Consider the following 16,692-nt stretch of genomic DNA (forward strand, 5'->3'; position numbering starts at 1 on the left):
AGTCAGAATCCCCGGTGCAGCAAAAGATCATGTAAAAAGCTTTGGCTCATTTCGGCACGTTCCTTTTCTCTTTTTTATTAAAATGCGCTTTTGCTAGCTCATTTAAAAGAAGTTGGTTACTGTGTGTGCTTAATTACCTTTCTGATCTTGTGCGGTATACTATGGCCTTGTTTAGTTCAACCCAAAAAGCAAAAAGTTTTTAAGATTCTCCGTCACATCGAATTTTGCGGCACATGCATGAAACATTAAATATAGACGAAAGCAAAAACTAATTACACAGTTTAGCTGGAAATCACGAGACGAATATTTTGATCCTAGTTAGTCCATAATTGAATAATATTTATCATAAACAAACGAAAGTGCTACGGTACCAAAATCCGAAATCTTTTCGGAACTAAACAAGGCCAATATTGTAGTAGTACAAGACGTCATTTTGCCACGTTGGGACTTGTTTAGTTCACCCCGAAAACCAAAAACTTTTTAAGATTCCTCGTCACATAAAATCTTGCGGCATATGCATGGAGCATTAAATATAGATGAAAACAAAAACTAATTGCATAGTTTATTTGTAAATCGTGAGATGAATATTTTAAATCTAGTTACTCTATAATTGAATAATGTTTATCAAATAAAAACGAAAGTACTACAGTGTTGAAATCCGAAATTTTTTCGGATCTAAACAAGGCCCAATGCATTAGAGTGACGTAACTGGAGCCGGTGTCCGTTCACCGATGATCCTCCTACTCCTACTAGAAGCATCTGCAGGCATGTGCTTATGCGGATAAAGAAAAGGCGCATCTGGACTTTTTCATGAGATAAAAAAAAGGTGCGTAACCTGTTAGGGTCTTGTTTAGTTTCAAAAAATTTTGCAAAATAAGAATAGTACTATTTTCGTTTGTATTTGACAAATATTATCTAACTATGTACTAATTAGACTCAAAAGATTCATTTCATCAATTTCGACCAAACTATGCAATTAGATTTTATTTTCGTCTATATTTAATACTAAATACATGCGTCTAAAGATTTGATGTTACGGGAAATCTGAAAAATTTTGCAAAATTTTTGAAACTAAACAAGGCCTAGGAGGATTCGGGAACGATGCTCCGCGAAATACACGGAGTGCTTAAGGGAAAAAAAAGCAAATATCCGTGTTACGTTAAAAATTGACACTTAGATAAACATGTGTCGTCACAAAGAATCTAAGAGCAACTCCAACCATTATGCAAATGGACTTGGCATTTACCAAAATGCATAAAACTCCAAAAAAAACCCCTCCAATCGTTATGCATTTGGACTTTGCATTTTACATAGCTATGCATTTGGAGGGGGAAACTTGGCATATATGCCAAAGGAGTCTGGCTATGCAAATAGAGATCACGGGATTTCGGTTCCACCTCGCGGGCTTTTTTCTTCCCTTCGCGCGGTTTCCCTTCGCGCCGCCACTGATAACAACTGCGCAGCTCAGTACATCGAACAAAGACCACATGAATTGGATCAAGATATTCGGCTACGAAGTTCAAACCTTGGCGATGCGCTGTGCAATACGGCTAGATCCATTCTCCGGTACCCTCGATCCCATGTTGGCTTCACGAAATTCTGCTGCTCGCGAGCTGCAACGGCTTGACTGATGGCGACGACCTGCCTGGACGACGAACTGATGGCGGCGACCGGAAACTGATGGGGAACAGAACCTGATGGAGATCGGTACTGCAGCCAAGGGGCGGGAATTGGTGAACGGGAGACGACGGCGGGCTGTTTGGCGCGGGATCGATTGGCCGCGCGGGAAAGAGTGCCGCGAAACAAAATTTCCGGGAAAAAAAGATGAACTTGGCATTTTGCATAACGGTTGGAGATCACCCGATTTTAGCCTTGCCATTTTCATTTGGGTGTTTGCAATTTACCTAAAATGCATAACTTCAAATGCATAATGGTTGAAGATGCTCTAACCATATCTAAGATGCGCTAAAGTTACATACATATGCTTGATGCTTGAATGGTCCTAGGCCTTGTTTAGCTCGTTGGCGAAATTTTTTCGTGACACTGTAGCACTTTCGTTTATTTGTGGTAATTATTGTCCAATTATGGACTAACTAGGCTCAAAAGATTCGTCTTGACAATTTCGACCAAACTGTGTAATTAGTTTTTATTTTCGTTTATGTTTAATACTCTATACATGTGTCTAAAGATTCGATGTGACGATAAATCTTAAAATTTTTTGGATTTTGGATGGAAGTAAACAAGGCCTAGCAAAGCAGGCCTCCAGGCTCCAGCAGCACCCGCGCTCCGTGCAGGTCGACGCGGCCGCCGGCCGTTGCCCGTCTCGTCTGGCCTCGTCGGATGGTCATGCACGCGCCGACGCGCGACGTGGCCAATGGCGCCGGTGAAAGAAAAAGGAGGCTGGGCTGGGGGAGAGAGAGAAGAGAGGGACGACATGTCCCTGCCTTATGCCTGCTCGTCTTTAGGCCGGTGCCATCTCAAATCCAACCCGTTTCTTCCACCTATTTTTGCCTTGTGCTCCATCATATCATGGCCACCCACGGCTTTGCTTCAGTGCGCTGACTGCATTTGGAAGTGGTATCAGCAGTGAGTGATGCTCTTTTTTTTCCCCAAGAAACGCACTGGCCTTTTTGACGTTCCTGGGATTTTCCTGCCAGGCATGTCTCCCACTGGGGAATTGGGGATGTTTTCACTTTTCAGGTACCGTACCGTGGTGTGTGCGTGTCCCACGCTTGCAGATACAGGCAGGGATATTGCGAATCTCTTTGTTCGATATTGCTGCGACCGCCGACCAGGCCTTTTTTTTTTTTTGAGCAAAACCGCCGACCACGACCAGACTGACATGCCTCGGCAGTCGGCACTGGAGAAAGAAATTCACTGCTAGCTCAGATACCAGGCCCAAGAGCCTAGAGGGTGGGCTTCGCCTTCGCGCCTCGAGCAGGGCCCAGTGCCGCGGGTGTGATTTCCTCTTCCGGATGCCCTTGCCACGCGGCCCACCGAGATGCATCGCATGGTAATGGACTGGTGCGCTCCGGATCTCGCCCGCCCCCCACTTGGGCTAGCTAGCCAAATAGGGCTGTCCAGCCTTGTAAAAGACAGAGGTACCCCACAACGAAATACAAGAAAAACATTCTGGCTCCACCAAATTCAGGTCTACAAGAAATATAGATTTATTGTCCGTCATAAAATCGTTGTCAATCTCTTCTTCTAACATTAGTTACTTTTTATTTATCCGGAGCACGGGATCAGCGCCCCCATGCCGTTCTAGGCTATGTCTAATAGGAGATTCATTTGGCAACCCAAACCAAAATATTTTGGTTTCCAACATAATACCTCCAACAGAGTACCCATACATAAGACCCAAAATTTTGGGTATCAGGAGAGATATAACCCAAATTTGGATATCCTCTCTCCTCGAGACCCATTTGCAGAGAGTGTTGTCTTTTAGTCTTTTGTTAGAGAAGACTTAAAAATAGGTATGAAACCTTCTACCTGTAGCGCTACCCAAAGGACAAATGAGTTTTGTATTTTAGGTGACGATTGTTGGAGATAGTCCCTCTATTAGTGCTTCCACGTAGTTCGATGGTCAATATCGACTAAGAAATAATGAGAGCTTCTGTTAGAAAATAAGCATCCAAATGAATCTATCAAGATACAAACAATTTTAAGCAAGCCACCGAGCATGAATTTTATAAAAAAAATCTAAAAACTTTCATAATTTTCCAAAGAAAAACATTTTTCTAAGATTAAACTAAATTCTAGGACTTTTAATCGCATTATTCCCAAGTAAAATTATCTATATAAATTTTGGATATTTTTTTATGTTTCTGGAGATTTTTTTTGAAAAAATTCTAGTCCTATTTACCTCCCTAAACTTTTAACTTTTCTAATTTACATGATCGTAGCGCCACATTAGCAAACAAACGAATTTAAAAGTCGATGAAGATAAAAAATGATTTTGAAGTTCAAGTTATAAAATCAAAAGAGTGCGATAGTTGAGGGAGATAAACTAAACTTTTTCCAATCAAATTAATATCTATAATCTTTTAGATTCAAGAACGATAATATTTGGGCCTCCAACATCCATGAGCAAATGAGTATCTGTCCTAAGCCTCTATCATTCTTTGATGTCGCTATCCCAACTTTTCGAAGACTTGGATCACCATGATTTTCATACAATGACACCCCACCCTTTCTTTAGTGCTATTCTCTCTCTCTCTCTCTCTCTCTCTCTCTCTAGATAATTATGATCATTGCCTAATCACAAGATGATTTACAAACAACGACACCCTTTCTTTAGTGTCACTCTTTCTTTCCCTTTAGATATATGTGACCATTGCCTGTTCGCAAGAAAGAGTTAGCATTTGTTCTATTAGACACAACATCATTTTACTCAACGACATATCTATATCAATACATATACCTATGTCTATCTAGTCTAGAATTAGAGAAGAGATTCTTCCAGCCATATTTTTTGTTTCTTCCCACAATGCCCTGATGCCCCTCATCCTGTATGTGACCTAGACTCATGACTCCTGGTGCAAGTTAGAATCGTATGTGTTTTTGTACATGCAACAATGGTACAAAGTCCAATTCCGAGATAATTGAAATAAATGGTGTGATGGTTGAATAAATATTGTAGCCGCAAATCATCGTAACCACACGACAAGCTATGTGTACCCAACAAGTTCAAAGCCTTCCAAACTTATTTTCCCAAAGAGCTGCATCTCTGCGTTTGCAGGTCTGATTCTCTATACTTCCTCGTGACCAAAAGTACAAAAATTTAAAAAAAATAAAGAGGAAAAAGGTTTGCTTAGGGAAGAAGAGATCAATGTCCTACTTTAGGAAACAAAATAAGTAGAGAACTCCTATATTCCGTAGCATGATTAGATACCAACACCGCAGTCTGTATGTTTAATAGAAGGGATAAGCTGGGTTTAATCTCTTCAATGTGTTATCACAAGGCACGCATAACACTGACGTAAAGCATTCAGCTAACCAACACCGCAGTCTGTATGTTTAGGCTCGTAATTAGGCAATCATCCGTCTTCAGCTAATCAGACAGTTCGAAAAGGTAAAGATAAAGTAGTTTGGTAGCCTAAAGCAAACTTGTTCAAAGATTCTCCATGTGACCATGTGGGACTCAGAAGCCCTGCATACTCGCCATGTCTCATTGGCTTGCTTCAGATGTCATACTTCATCTACATTGCTTGGTTCACAATGATCAACGAGTTCACAGCCTCTACGGCCAATCCCTGTTACCTGTTAGGCAGGTACACAAATGAGTCATTGAGAGTTGAGACACATCCACACTCAAATAACTCTATTTATTCCTTGCTTTCATTGCCAAGCAAATGACTGTGTGCATTCAGAGAAGGACTATATATCTGTCTTCTACCTCAACTGTAAGAAAGATCGAGCTACATACATACGTGCGTACTACCATGGGTGCATACACAACCATAGCTCCGGTTGTCAGCAAGATCTTCTGCAGCTCGTCGCACGCCGTGCTGATGGTGCGCAGGCGTCCTCCGACAGTGAACGGCGGCGGCCTTGTTGTTACAAACCAGGATCAGAGGGCCGCTTTCAGCGTCGATGGCTGTGGAATCATCGGTGCTAGTGGGCAGTTGATCGTCAGGAATGGTGATGGCAGTGCAATCCTCTTCATCCACAAGAAGGTGCAAAATTCAGGAGCTAAGCTGAAAGCCTCTGAGCTCTGATTTCTTTTTCTGAATGTTTCCATCAAACTTTTCGATATTTCGTTTCTTAATGCAACAAGATCTCCAGCTACTTCAAGCTGTTGATGAAAAACTAACGAACTGAAATTTGATCACAGGAAGGTGTCGTACAAGCGTTGAGTGTTAATAACTGGTGGAGAGGATATCTGTCCGATTATGGTGAGCCAAGCAAGCTGGTTTTCAGCTTGCAGGATCCTAAGCCTGTCCTCTTCATGAAGGGTGACGTTCGGGTCACCGTGGAACCCAACGGGAGAAAGAGGCACTGGGACTACGAGGTGACTGGATCCTTTGCTCAGAGATCTTGTGCCATCAAGAACCGAGCAGGCCAGGTTGTAGCGCAGGTAATAAAAACTCCACAGCCAACAGGACTATGAAGTTGAGCGGAATTTAGTTGGAAGTAAACCAATCAAATTACGTTATGATGCAACGGTGATGCTATTTTTTGCTGCACAGATTGGTGCGAAGGGGATGATGGCAGGCAGGGACTTCTACCAAGTGGTGGTGCAACCGGGCTACGACCAGGCCTTTGTGGTTGGCATTATTGCCATTCTTGACAACATGAATGGAGAGTCCACAAGCTGTTAATGTTACAACTTACAAGATTTGAGACTGCTCATATCCCTGTGTCGATAAGATCCATTCCATTGTTAGAACACAGTTGTGTAGCTTGATTATTTTATTGGACTGTACATTTCTTACTGTATCTTTTCATTGATAGGTTACCGTGTACATGATAATATGATATATATCTGTAATATTAAAGTGTGTTGCGCTTCAAATTTAGTTTACATGGAAACGATTTAAGTTCTTGATGATAGCGTATCCTGAATACTTTTCTCCAGGTTGCTTGTTCACTATTGTTTCTTAATGGCCCTCAACTTCATCTCCATGTTAATGTTCACGTGACGCGCTGCAAAAAAAAAAGATACTGACACAATTATCATAATAATAAAAAACCGTAGCCATTAATTTAGTATCTACATCTAAATTACCAACATCTGCCACTAAAATTACCATCTGCCTGTTATAATATCATAATTTTGTGCTAGATTAAACCTAGTGATTCACCAAGTAAATCCACGCTCAAAATAGAGTACCAAATATGCTAGAGTTAAATAACAAAAATATTTTTTAGAGGGACAACAATATTGTACTAGTTGCAACCTATATGTGGTGGAGCTTGGCACCTGCGAGGCTGGTTTTCGTATTACATATTTTTTTTTGTTTACTGGTAGTCTACTATGGATTATTTGGTCAATTGTGGACATAATATAGTACAAAATGGTAATTAAACACCAAGAATATGAACAAATATAATACCAATCACTCTCAATAGACCACCAAAAATATATTATATTTTGATAAAAAATACGGTGTCATTTTCGTACTTTTTATTTAAAATGGATTATTTCTTATGTTCTTTTAAATAGACTAATTTTATCATTTTTTATAAAATACAAAACGTACTACCAAAATGGTGGAGTTCTCCTAGTGTTTTTAGTTAGTAATAAAATACTACCACTAGTCAAAACACTAGGGAATCCTCACTAGGAGGTATTTACTAGGGAAAGTTTATACTAAATTATGAATGCTAAAACACTAGGAGAACCCCACATTACTAGGAGAAATTGAAAAATCTAGTTGTGACGACCTTTGAAGGCAACTAGATGAATACATTTATCCATATTGATATTTCAGTTATCAAAGTTTTTTTTTTAACGTTGTATGATCAAAAAAAATCGATGAATAGTTGGATGGCTAAAAATGTACCTTTTATTTAGGAGGACCATGATTAACAGTTTTAGACGTATGCCTCTCCTCCTCAGGTCTGAGACAGAGTATGCCCATATTGGATTGTGGCCTCCAGCTCGTTCCAATTGTCCCATATTTGAGTTAGAATGGGCCTCAACTCTGGAACTACGTTGCCACTTAAGATTCGAGGCCCACGTGAGAGCCATGACACTCTTGTTTCTCACGGTTCCTAATTTCCGATAGAGAGACGTGGAAACATAGGTTTCAAAATTGCAAAATTTCAATGCACATACACGAGTATTTCATTATTTTCAAACTCTATTATCCTTTTCCATATCGATCTGCCAAACCATGAAGAAAAGTAACTAAAAATGTCGATGCTCATGTAAGTGATGTTACGAGATGCTAAATCCTATATGTACATACACACACTACACACGCTTCAAAACCTCTTGTATACTTGTACCTATATACGTGCTCGATCGTGAAGCCAAACACAAGCAGCTGCTTTCAAGTTTCAATCACACAAACGACGTTAACCTTCCACCGATCCCTGCTTGCTGCTCGGTCGATCGATAGCTCAGCCAGCTGCATGCGATCAGGCAACAACAATCCGGCCACGGCCAGTTACGTACGTACACCAGGGACCTGCTAGCTTAAATATTAGCAAACCCACAACCACAATTATCATCATCATCATCTTCATCATAGCAGATTAATTAGCAGATAGCACGGACGACGACGGATGGACGGACGGATCACTCCTCCGGCCGCACGACGGCCGCCGCACCGCCTTCTCCTGACGACCTCCTCCGGCCTCCTCGTCTGCCGGACCCTCTCTTATTACCCACCGCCGCTTCGTCCCCTTTGGTGACCGTCTCCGGCGGCGCGACGTAGACGAATGGCCCGACGATGCCGCAGTCGTCGAGCGCGAGGAGCGGCTCGAGCGCGTCGACGACGGCGGACATGTGTGGCCGTGACTTTGGGTTGAGCGCGACGCACTGGTGCGCGACGGCGGCGGCCCTGTGCGCGGCGCGGGCGGAGTACTGGCCGGCGAGGTTGGGGTCCATGACGACGCGGTCCAGGCGGCGCGCGTCCGTCAGGTACGGGCGCGCCCACTCCACAAGGCTCTGCTCCCTCGCCGGCCGGGTCTTGTCCACCGCCTTGCGGCCCGACAGCAGCTCCAGCAGCACCACGCCGAAGCCGTACACGTCGCTCTTCGCCGTCAGGTGGCCCGTCATGATGTACTCCGGCGCCGCGTAGCCCTGCGTGCCCATGACTCGCGTCGACACGTGCGTCTCGTCGTCCTCCGGACCGTCCTTGGCCAGACCGAAATCCGACAGCTTCGCCTTGTAATCCTATATATATACATATAATACACGCAAATTAACAAAGAGGATTTCAATCAATACCAAAAGTAAGAAGGTGGATGGTACTGTAGCGAATGCAGGCAGACGTCAGCTTGCTTCCTCGCGTACTTAGAGCAGTTGACACCCAACAACTCCGATGATCATATTTTATTTATATATATTTCATTGGTGGTATAGTGGAAGCTTTCGCTTAGAATTTCTTTTCCTGCGAGAAGAAAAGATCTGCAATGGTTGACACTTGACCGGTTCTGGTTCACAGGCCTGAATCCTGATGAAGCCCCGGCCAGAAGCTGACGGCAGTGGTGGAGGTCAGGTCTAAGATTTTGTTAATTGTTCAGCAGTTGGCATTTGGCGACCTGACGATTTCAGTTTTCAGCAATGGTTTACTTGCGAGACTGAATGCACCCGCTGCAAACTTGTAGTACAACTAACCAACCAATTGGCGGATATTTCACTAGCTCTAGACTCTAGTTTCTGGCAGATATTTCACTACTGGCTCCATCAAAACCGAACCCAACCACAGCTGAGCCAGCCTGATCTTTCGAGCGAGAGATAGATATGAAAGAGTGAAGAGAGGTAGTACGGTAGTAGGTGGATGTGGATATGTGTGGTGGATGCCGTGTGCTGTTACGGATGCACTAGCTAGCTAGGTATAGGCGATATAGCTCACCGAGTCCAGCAGGATGTTGGAGGTCTTGAAGTCCCGGTAGATGACCGGCTTCTCGGCTTCATGGAGGAAGGCCAACCCTTTAGCAGCGCCAATGGCGATCTTCAGCCGTGTTGACCATGGCAACGACGCAGCGTATTCTGCAAAAACATATACATTGGTTGAGTGCTATGGTGATCAGCTGAGGTAGTCAAACTATTTAGGTTCCAGCTGAATGGTGGTGCGAAAACATTTGAAGAAACTAAAGCTGTCAAAATATAATTCAGATGCACGATGTGAGTGTAAAATTCAGACAGCTGGCTGTCAAATGTTTGGAACATGTCCGTTTCCAATACCATCATGCATGCATCCTCTTATTTAGAATGAGGGAAATGAGCTACACCTAATTTCTGGCATATGGTACTACGAGTTTGTTCTAGTTCGACCAGTGCAGTCATTCAGATCTGCAAGATATTAAGATGTGACATACACATACTACACAGCAAGATTTGCCTAATAGTGAGTATTAGTGACTAACTTCCACATCGATCCGTGGCCAACTGTTTACAGTGACTGATAACTTTGAAAAGAAACGCAGCAGGCACTGTTTGGAAGCATGCATAAATATCACCGGGATAAAACTCCCAAGAAACAGTAGTTTTTAACATGAATCCTGTGAGATTTATGTGTTCCAAACAACAAGCACTCTGAGTCTTGTCTTTTGAAGGCACTCTGAATCCATGTTAACTTTACCCTACCAAATTACTAATGTAGCAGAACCTTAGTGATAAACTGATAGTTTTTTTATGAAACAAGAAGGGTTGCCCCCTACTGGACTTTTAATGATAGATTGACAGTGACCATGCATGGAGACTGGTGAACTGGAAGTTCCACACTAAAGCAATAGCTTGATGACGAGGCGACGAGCATCTGGCTAATTTACTGGCCCTTTCAGTGCCTACAATGATCGAGATGAATCTTGTATATCTAGTAGCACATCATCACATCCTTTTGACTTATAATCCAGAATGACAGCTGTATATTGCTACCGACTGATTCTAATCATGCACGTACAGTAAAATAGATTTTTTATTTTTACTTTGCATAAAAGCAGCGAAAACAAGTAGTACTAGATACGCAACATGTGGTGCAGGTCTCCGTCTTACCCCTACAACAGTAGAAATGTAGAATCAGGCATGATTTTTTTTTTCTTTGACGGAAATCAAGCATGAAATTTGAGAGCATAACCAAAGGACGATGATGCTGGTGTGAATAATATCAGCAAAGTGGTTAAGAGAAAATGACCCAGGGGATCAGAATAAGTAGAGATCGATCCAGACGATGTAACAAGACTGCATCAATCAATTGACGCCGCAACGACACGCCCGAAAGGCAGTTTGAACCATCACTGAAGAAAATGGAAGAGACAAAAACCAAGGGTGCAGAGCACGGAAAGCTAGTTGCTGCCGATCCGGCCGGCGGCCACGAAATAAATCCAATTCGCCGATAAAGCTTTTTATGCGAGAAATAAATAAAAACAGGTTGGTCATCGACCGATCGAGCCGTCCAATTCGACTGATGTGTGTCTCGAGATCCGAATCTTTCCCTAGTTAGCTTAGCGATGCAGCGAGGGAAAAGGAGGCTGACAACTACGTGCAAGGGATATCCCTTTCTTGTCGCCTGCACCATCGATGTCTGCTGGCTGCTTGCCGCCACGCACAGTGTTTTCTAGTCTCTAGTATGCATGTTTTGTGCAGCCATATATATATATATAGATATATAGGAAAACAACATGCCATGAAATGGTGAAATGAGGTGTTTTTTTCTCTGTAGGAAATTGAATTAACAGGGCAATGGAAAGAGGCAGGCTACGTGTGCTTACTTTTGAAGAGATGCTTCTCCAGGCTGCCCCTGGTCATGAACTCGTAGACGAGCAGCCTGTGCTCGTCCTCGTAGCAGTAGCCGATCAGCTTCACCAGGTGAGGGTGCCTCAGCTGTCCCAGGAAGAACACTTCCGTCTGCATGCATGGTAGATCATGGCTCTATCCGTCAGTTTAACTAATGTAAATATCTCTCATTATATTACTCTGCTGCTTTGCTTCATCACGTGAGAAACCGAGATAATTAAGCCTAATTTACTTGAACATACTAAAGTAAACACTGTTCCATTGAGTCCTCTGTCATGCTAGCAGCAGCTGGCAAATTAAAGCATACTGAGGAAAGCTTTCGAAGACACTTTCAGTGCGTGGAATACTTCAAGCCAGCAGGGAACTTTCTACTTGTAAGAAAAGACAACTTGCTTGTTTGAACGAATATTGACAAATATACACAAGTAATTAAAAACTAAACGGAAACACGAACGAAACCATAATCATAATATACTTGAGAATAAATAAAAGAAATGTGCAGATCGAGATCGATGATTCCCTTTAAATTTAGTTTTTTTTAATATAAATCTCTTAATAACTAATAAGACGTGCAACTTACTTTTTTTTAATTCTTATTAGCTACTACTCCAATTTGCGATACTATATATCACTGCCAACAAAGCATGGGATATATATGTTATTTGGTTGGGAATATATATTTGGCTTTAATAATCAGAAACTCTAAGAAGCAGCATCATGTATTTTTGGATTGGAGAGAGTAGTACTAGACCTTGCGAGGCACACGCACTGTGAAATTTCCGAGCTAACTGACTGACTCAAAACATATGACCATCAGAGTTGAGACTTGAGAGCAGCTCAACTAACTTGGAACAAGCAGCAAAGTCTATTGATCTAATTAAAGCAGGAGAAATTGTGCTGATAGACGCTATAATAAACCCCATGCGTGCACAACAATCTCTGACACTGTTGCATATATAGATCAGTTCCTCCTCCTCACTTAAATCTGCCGTACTAATATGCCGCACAGGTCGATCCTATCCTATATTCTTATCTGTATGCGTAATGAAATCGTTTAGTACTGCATCCGTTGCGTTGATTAATTAAAACACCACGCATTAACCAGCAGGTGGATGGATCGTATAAGCAAGAGGAAGCGATCGAATCGAACACCGTACCAGCCATTCGGTGTGTCCTTGTCCGCCCTCGAGGTCGAGCAGCTTGACGGCGACGGTCTGCGCGGCGAGCCCCGGCTTTGTCTTGTCGTCGACGTACCCCTTGTAGACGGGGCCGAAGCCTCCTTCGCCGATGAAGTTGGTCATGGAGAAGTCCCGGGTGACGGCGCGCAGGTCGGCGATGGTGAAGACGTGGAGGTTGGAGCCGACGAGCGATAGCGACAGGTCCTCGGGCGACACCATCCCGCTCAGGCTCAGCTCATTGAACGACATCCGGCTCTGCAGCGACCGCGGCCTGCCGCTGCCGCTCCCCGCCGCCACCTTCTGCTGCTGCTTGCTCTTCTTCTTCTTCTTCTTCCCGCCCTTCTTCTTCGTGCTGCCTCCGTTCTCGTGGGAGCTGCTGCTGCTGCTGCCGAAGCAGCCGAACAGCGAGCCACACCCCGCCGGCCTCGCCGCCATGCCGGCCGGGTCGGTCGGTCTCTCGAGTCTGGACTCTGCTATGTTACTTACCTTCCCACCAGCGGCTTTGGCGGGACGCATCGGGGTATATATACGCTGGCTCTTGCTTCCGGGGGTGGGGGTGGGGGGTGGGTTAATTACGCTTAATCCTCCAGGGGGGGGGGGGGGGGGGGGAGAGGGAGTGGTTGCGGCTCGGTGCGGGCGATTAAAGTGGCTGGCGTGCAGTGTGTGCCTGATCTGATCAGCGGCGGCACCCCGGGTGTGGTTTGGTAGGGAGACTGGACTGGGGACGGACGGACGGGCGGACAAGCTCTGACTTGGTTGCCGGGTTGCATTGCACCTGACACGACACGGAATTAAGACCTTGTTTAGTTGTACTCAAAATTCAAAAACCTTTTAAAATTTTTCATCACATTAAATTTTACGATACATACATAGAATATTAGATATAATAAAAAAATTAATTATATAATTTACTTATAATTTGTAAAATGAATCTTTCCAGTCTAATTAGTTTAAATAATAATTATCAAATATAAATAAAAATAATATAATATATGAAAACTTTTCTTCCAGATAACTGAACAAGGCCTAAAACCGCGCACGGAGAGGAGGATTTTTGTGTCACCGAATGGAGGCGCGGGTCCGCGCGCGCGTGCCGGTGGGTGGGGCGCGAGAGAACGCCGTTCTCACAAGCAGGTCCGGAGCGCAACAGGACCGGCCGGGTCATCTGTGGAATATGCGTGCACGATCGAGGTCCGTCGGATGCAGACGTGTCATGTATGTGGATGCAAATGGCCACTTTTTGTGTGTGTGTGTGTGGAGGGCTGTTTAGACGTACATTTTGCCTTGATTTCAGACAACGGTACACAGGCACGGTAGGAGCAAGCGCGGAACGTGTGCAGTGTGGTCGGGGAAACTTAAGGCCTTGTTTAGCTGGGCCTTGTTTACTTCTACACAAAATCCAAAAACTTTTCAAGATTTCCCGTCACATCGAATCTTTAGACATATGCATTGAGTATTAAATATAAACGAAAATAAAAACTAATTACACAGTTTTGTCAAAATTTACGAGACGAATCTTTTAAACCTAGTTAGTCCATGATTAGATAATAATTAACATAAACAAACGAAAATGCTACATTGTCGCAAAAAAATTTCGCCAAGGAACTAAACAAGGCCTTGGCAAAAATTTTGGATTTTAGGTATGTAGCATTTTCGTTGTTTGTGGCAAATATTGTCCAATTATAGACTAATTATGGTCAAAAGATTCATCTCGCGATTTACAGTCAAACTGTATAATTAATTTTTGTTTTCGTCTAAATTTAATATTCCATGCATGTGGCATAAGATTCGATGTGACGAAGAATCTTGAATTTTTTTGAACTAAACAAGGCCTTAAGCCTGCTTGCACCAATGCAAATGCAAGTTGGCACGACATATCGTTTTCGTTTTCTCTCACTTTTTCTATTGCGGAAAAATGTTGACACGATCGTTCGCTGCTCGTCGATAGTGCACTGTTGTACAACTTGTACTGGAAATTTAATTAGGTCTTGTTTAGTTGGTAAAAAAATTTAGATTTTTCGTTTGTATTCGACAATTTTGTCCAATCATGCATGAATTAACTATGCTCAAAAAAATTATCTCGTAAATTACGGATAAAATATGTAATTAGTTATTTTAATATCTATATTTAATGTTCCATGCATACGTAAAAGATTCAATGTGATGGAAAATCTTTAAAAATTGGAAAAAATTTAGAAACTTAGGCCTTGGTTTAATTCTGAATTTTTTTTTTGATTTTGGATACCGCAGCACTTTTGTTTTTATTTGGCAATTATTGTCCAATCATGGATTAACTATGCTTAAAAGATTTATCTCACAATTTACAGGCAAAATGGGCAATTAGTTTTTATTTTCATCTATACTTAATATTTCATGCATGTGCCCCAAAATTCAATGTGACGGAGAATCTTAAAAAAAATTAGTTTTTAGGTGAACTAAGGCCTTGTTCAGTTCTCAAAATTTCCTAAAAATTTTTAAGATTCCCCGTCAAATCCAATCGGACGCATGCATGAAGCATTAAATATAGATAAAAATAAAATCTAATTGCATAGTTTGTCTATAATTTACAAGATAAATCTTTTAAGTCTAGTTAGTCCATAATTGGATAATTTTTTTTAAATACAAACGAAAATGCTACAGTTGGCAAAACCAAATTTTTTTGCTGAACTGAATAAGGCCTAAACATGACCTTAGCTATATCACAATTCACACCACACAACTCGATCCTGTTCTCGACAACTTGTGTACTGCTGCTTCTGCATCAGACTTGCCAGGGAAGCCCTTCCCGCTTTGCATGGGCTGGGCCATGGCAGCCACATATCCTCTGCGACGCAAGCTGCCTACCGGCTACCGTACCGACCGGACGGCGGCCACTGCACCAAGGACACTTGCGTACGTGCAGCGCAAGGTGACACTTCAAACAGCAAGAGCGATTCAGCAAATCTCTGTTGTACCATATACTATTCCATACATGCGCGCGTGCCAGCTGGGCCACGTATATCACATGTCTCGTTTGTTATTATTAGCCACCAATTTGCGTGCATTTATATATAAAATTTTTCTGGCCATGGGATTTGATTATATTTATGGTGGCCGGATGCGATCGGCAATCCGGCTCGTGTTGCTTCTCTTCATACAACAGAATATACAAGCTTTGGACTCTTTAGTGGATCCCATCTTAAAACATTTTCTTTAACTGGGTAACAAAAACCCCAGCAGGTACAAAGATTGGACCAATGACACTACAAGAGATGTTAGTAACAGTGCAAAGTCAAACAGATTGTCATGCATGCATCATGCATGTAAGTCAATGTACTTTCTTCATTCCAAACTATAAGACGCTATGAGGTTTTTCGATGCATAGCTTTATTATGCACTTCTAATACACGGAGGGAGTAGCATATATATATATATATATATATATATATATATATATATATATATATATATATATATATATATATATATATATATATATATATATATATATATATATATATATATATATATATATATATATATATATATATAGAGAGAGAGAGAGAGAGAGAGAGAGAGAGAGAGAGAGAGAGAGAGAGAGAATCTCAACACAAATAATCCATCATTAGGTCATTTAACAGTGTTCATTCTTTTCTATTAAAAACAATTCAAGCACATGTATATATGCAATCTCGATGCTTATTATTACGATGTGTATATGTATATTTTGTCCTTTAATTTAAGACACACACACACATGACACATATATGTACGTGTCAAACACCATCACATCACGTTATTATATATCTAGAAGAAAGATACCTCCTCCCTCATCTGTATCAAAAAGAACTACCATATGGTGTTTCATGCTTTAATTTAAGTATGGAGACGGTGCTCCAAACGGGTACCCACAATTCTTCTCCAGTGTAACTAAATGAACTATTAATTTGGTTACACTAGAAAAAAACCACGGGTATATATTTGAAGGAATAGAGAGCCAAATTTTAGAAAGTTCCTCCAAGCCCATGTCAGCAAGCACACATAGATCAGGATGTGCTTAGGAAAGGAAAGCAACGCTTCAGATAATAAAGCTACAAGTCAGATGATTTAATTTCCAAGGGC

The 16,692-nt window shown here is 42.1% G+C and overlaps 2 protein-coding genes across 2 annotated transcripts; one reads left to right on the forward strand and one right to left on the reverse strand.

The window, feature by feature from the left end:
* On the forward strand, positions 5,340-6,512 carry LOC8059790 (protein LURP-one-related 6). The gene is made up of 3 exons (XM_002465710.2): positions 5,340-5,678; positions 5,837-6,079; positions 6,192-6,512. The coding sequence occupies exons 1-3, from the start codon at positions 5,355-5,357 to the stop codon at positions 6,321-6,323; spliced, it is 699 nt and encodes a 232-aa protein (XP_002465755.2). The 5' UTR covers positions 5,340-5,354; the 3' UTR covers positions 6,324-6,512.
* On the reverse strand, positions 7,769-11,530 carry LOC110437091 (serine/threonine-protein kinase RIPK-like). Its single transcript, XM_021465287.1, has 3 exons — positions 11,389-11,530; positions 9,531-9,667; positions 7,769-8,848 (listed from the first exon to the last, which is right to left on the reverse strand). Exons 1-3 carry the CDS (start codon positions 11,528-11,530, stop codon positions 8,249-8,251), a joined length of 879 nt encoding a protein of 292 aa, XP_021320962.1. The 3' UTR covers positions 7,769-8,248.

The sequence above is a fragment of the Sorghum bicolor genome, chromosome 1, assembly GCF_000003195.3.
Source record: "Sorghum bicolor cultivar BTx623 chromosome 1, Sorghum_bicolor_NCBIv3, whole genome shotgun sequence".
Taxonomy (NCBI): Eukaryota; Viridiplantae; Streptophyta; class Magnoliopsida; order Poales; family Poaceae; genus Sorghum; species Sorghum bicolor.

Bases quoted from the DNA above. Each gene is read 5' to 3' on its own strand.
- LOC110437091 (XM_021465287.1), bottom strand. From the start codon at position 11,530: ATGCAGACGGAAGTGTTCTTCCTGGGACAGCTGAGGCACCCTCACCTG. The intron at 9,668-11,388 runs GTAAGCACACGT...ATGTTTTTGCAG, and splicing joins GGAGAAGCATCTCTTCAAAA to AATACGCTGCGTCGTTGCCA. The intron at 8,849-9,530 runs GTGAGCTATATC...GTATATATATAG, and splicing joins CCAACATCCTGCTGGACTCG to GATTACAAGGCGAAGCTGTC.
- LOC8059790 (XM_002465710.2), top strand. From the start codon at position 5,355: ATGACTGTGTGCATTCAGAGAAGGACTATATATCTGTCTTCTACCTCA. The intron at 5,679-5,836 runs GTGCAAAATTCA...ATTTGATCACAG, and splicing joins TCCTCTTCATCCACAAGAAG to GAAGGTGTCGTACAAGCGTT. The intron at 6,080-6,191 runs GTAATAAAAACT...TTTGCTGCACAG, and splicing joins CAGGCCAGGTTGTAGCGCAG to ATTGGTGCGAAGGGGATGAT.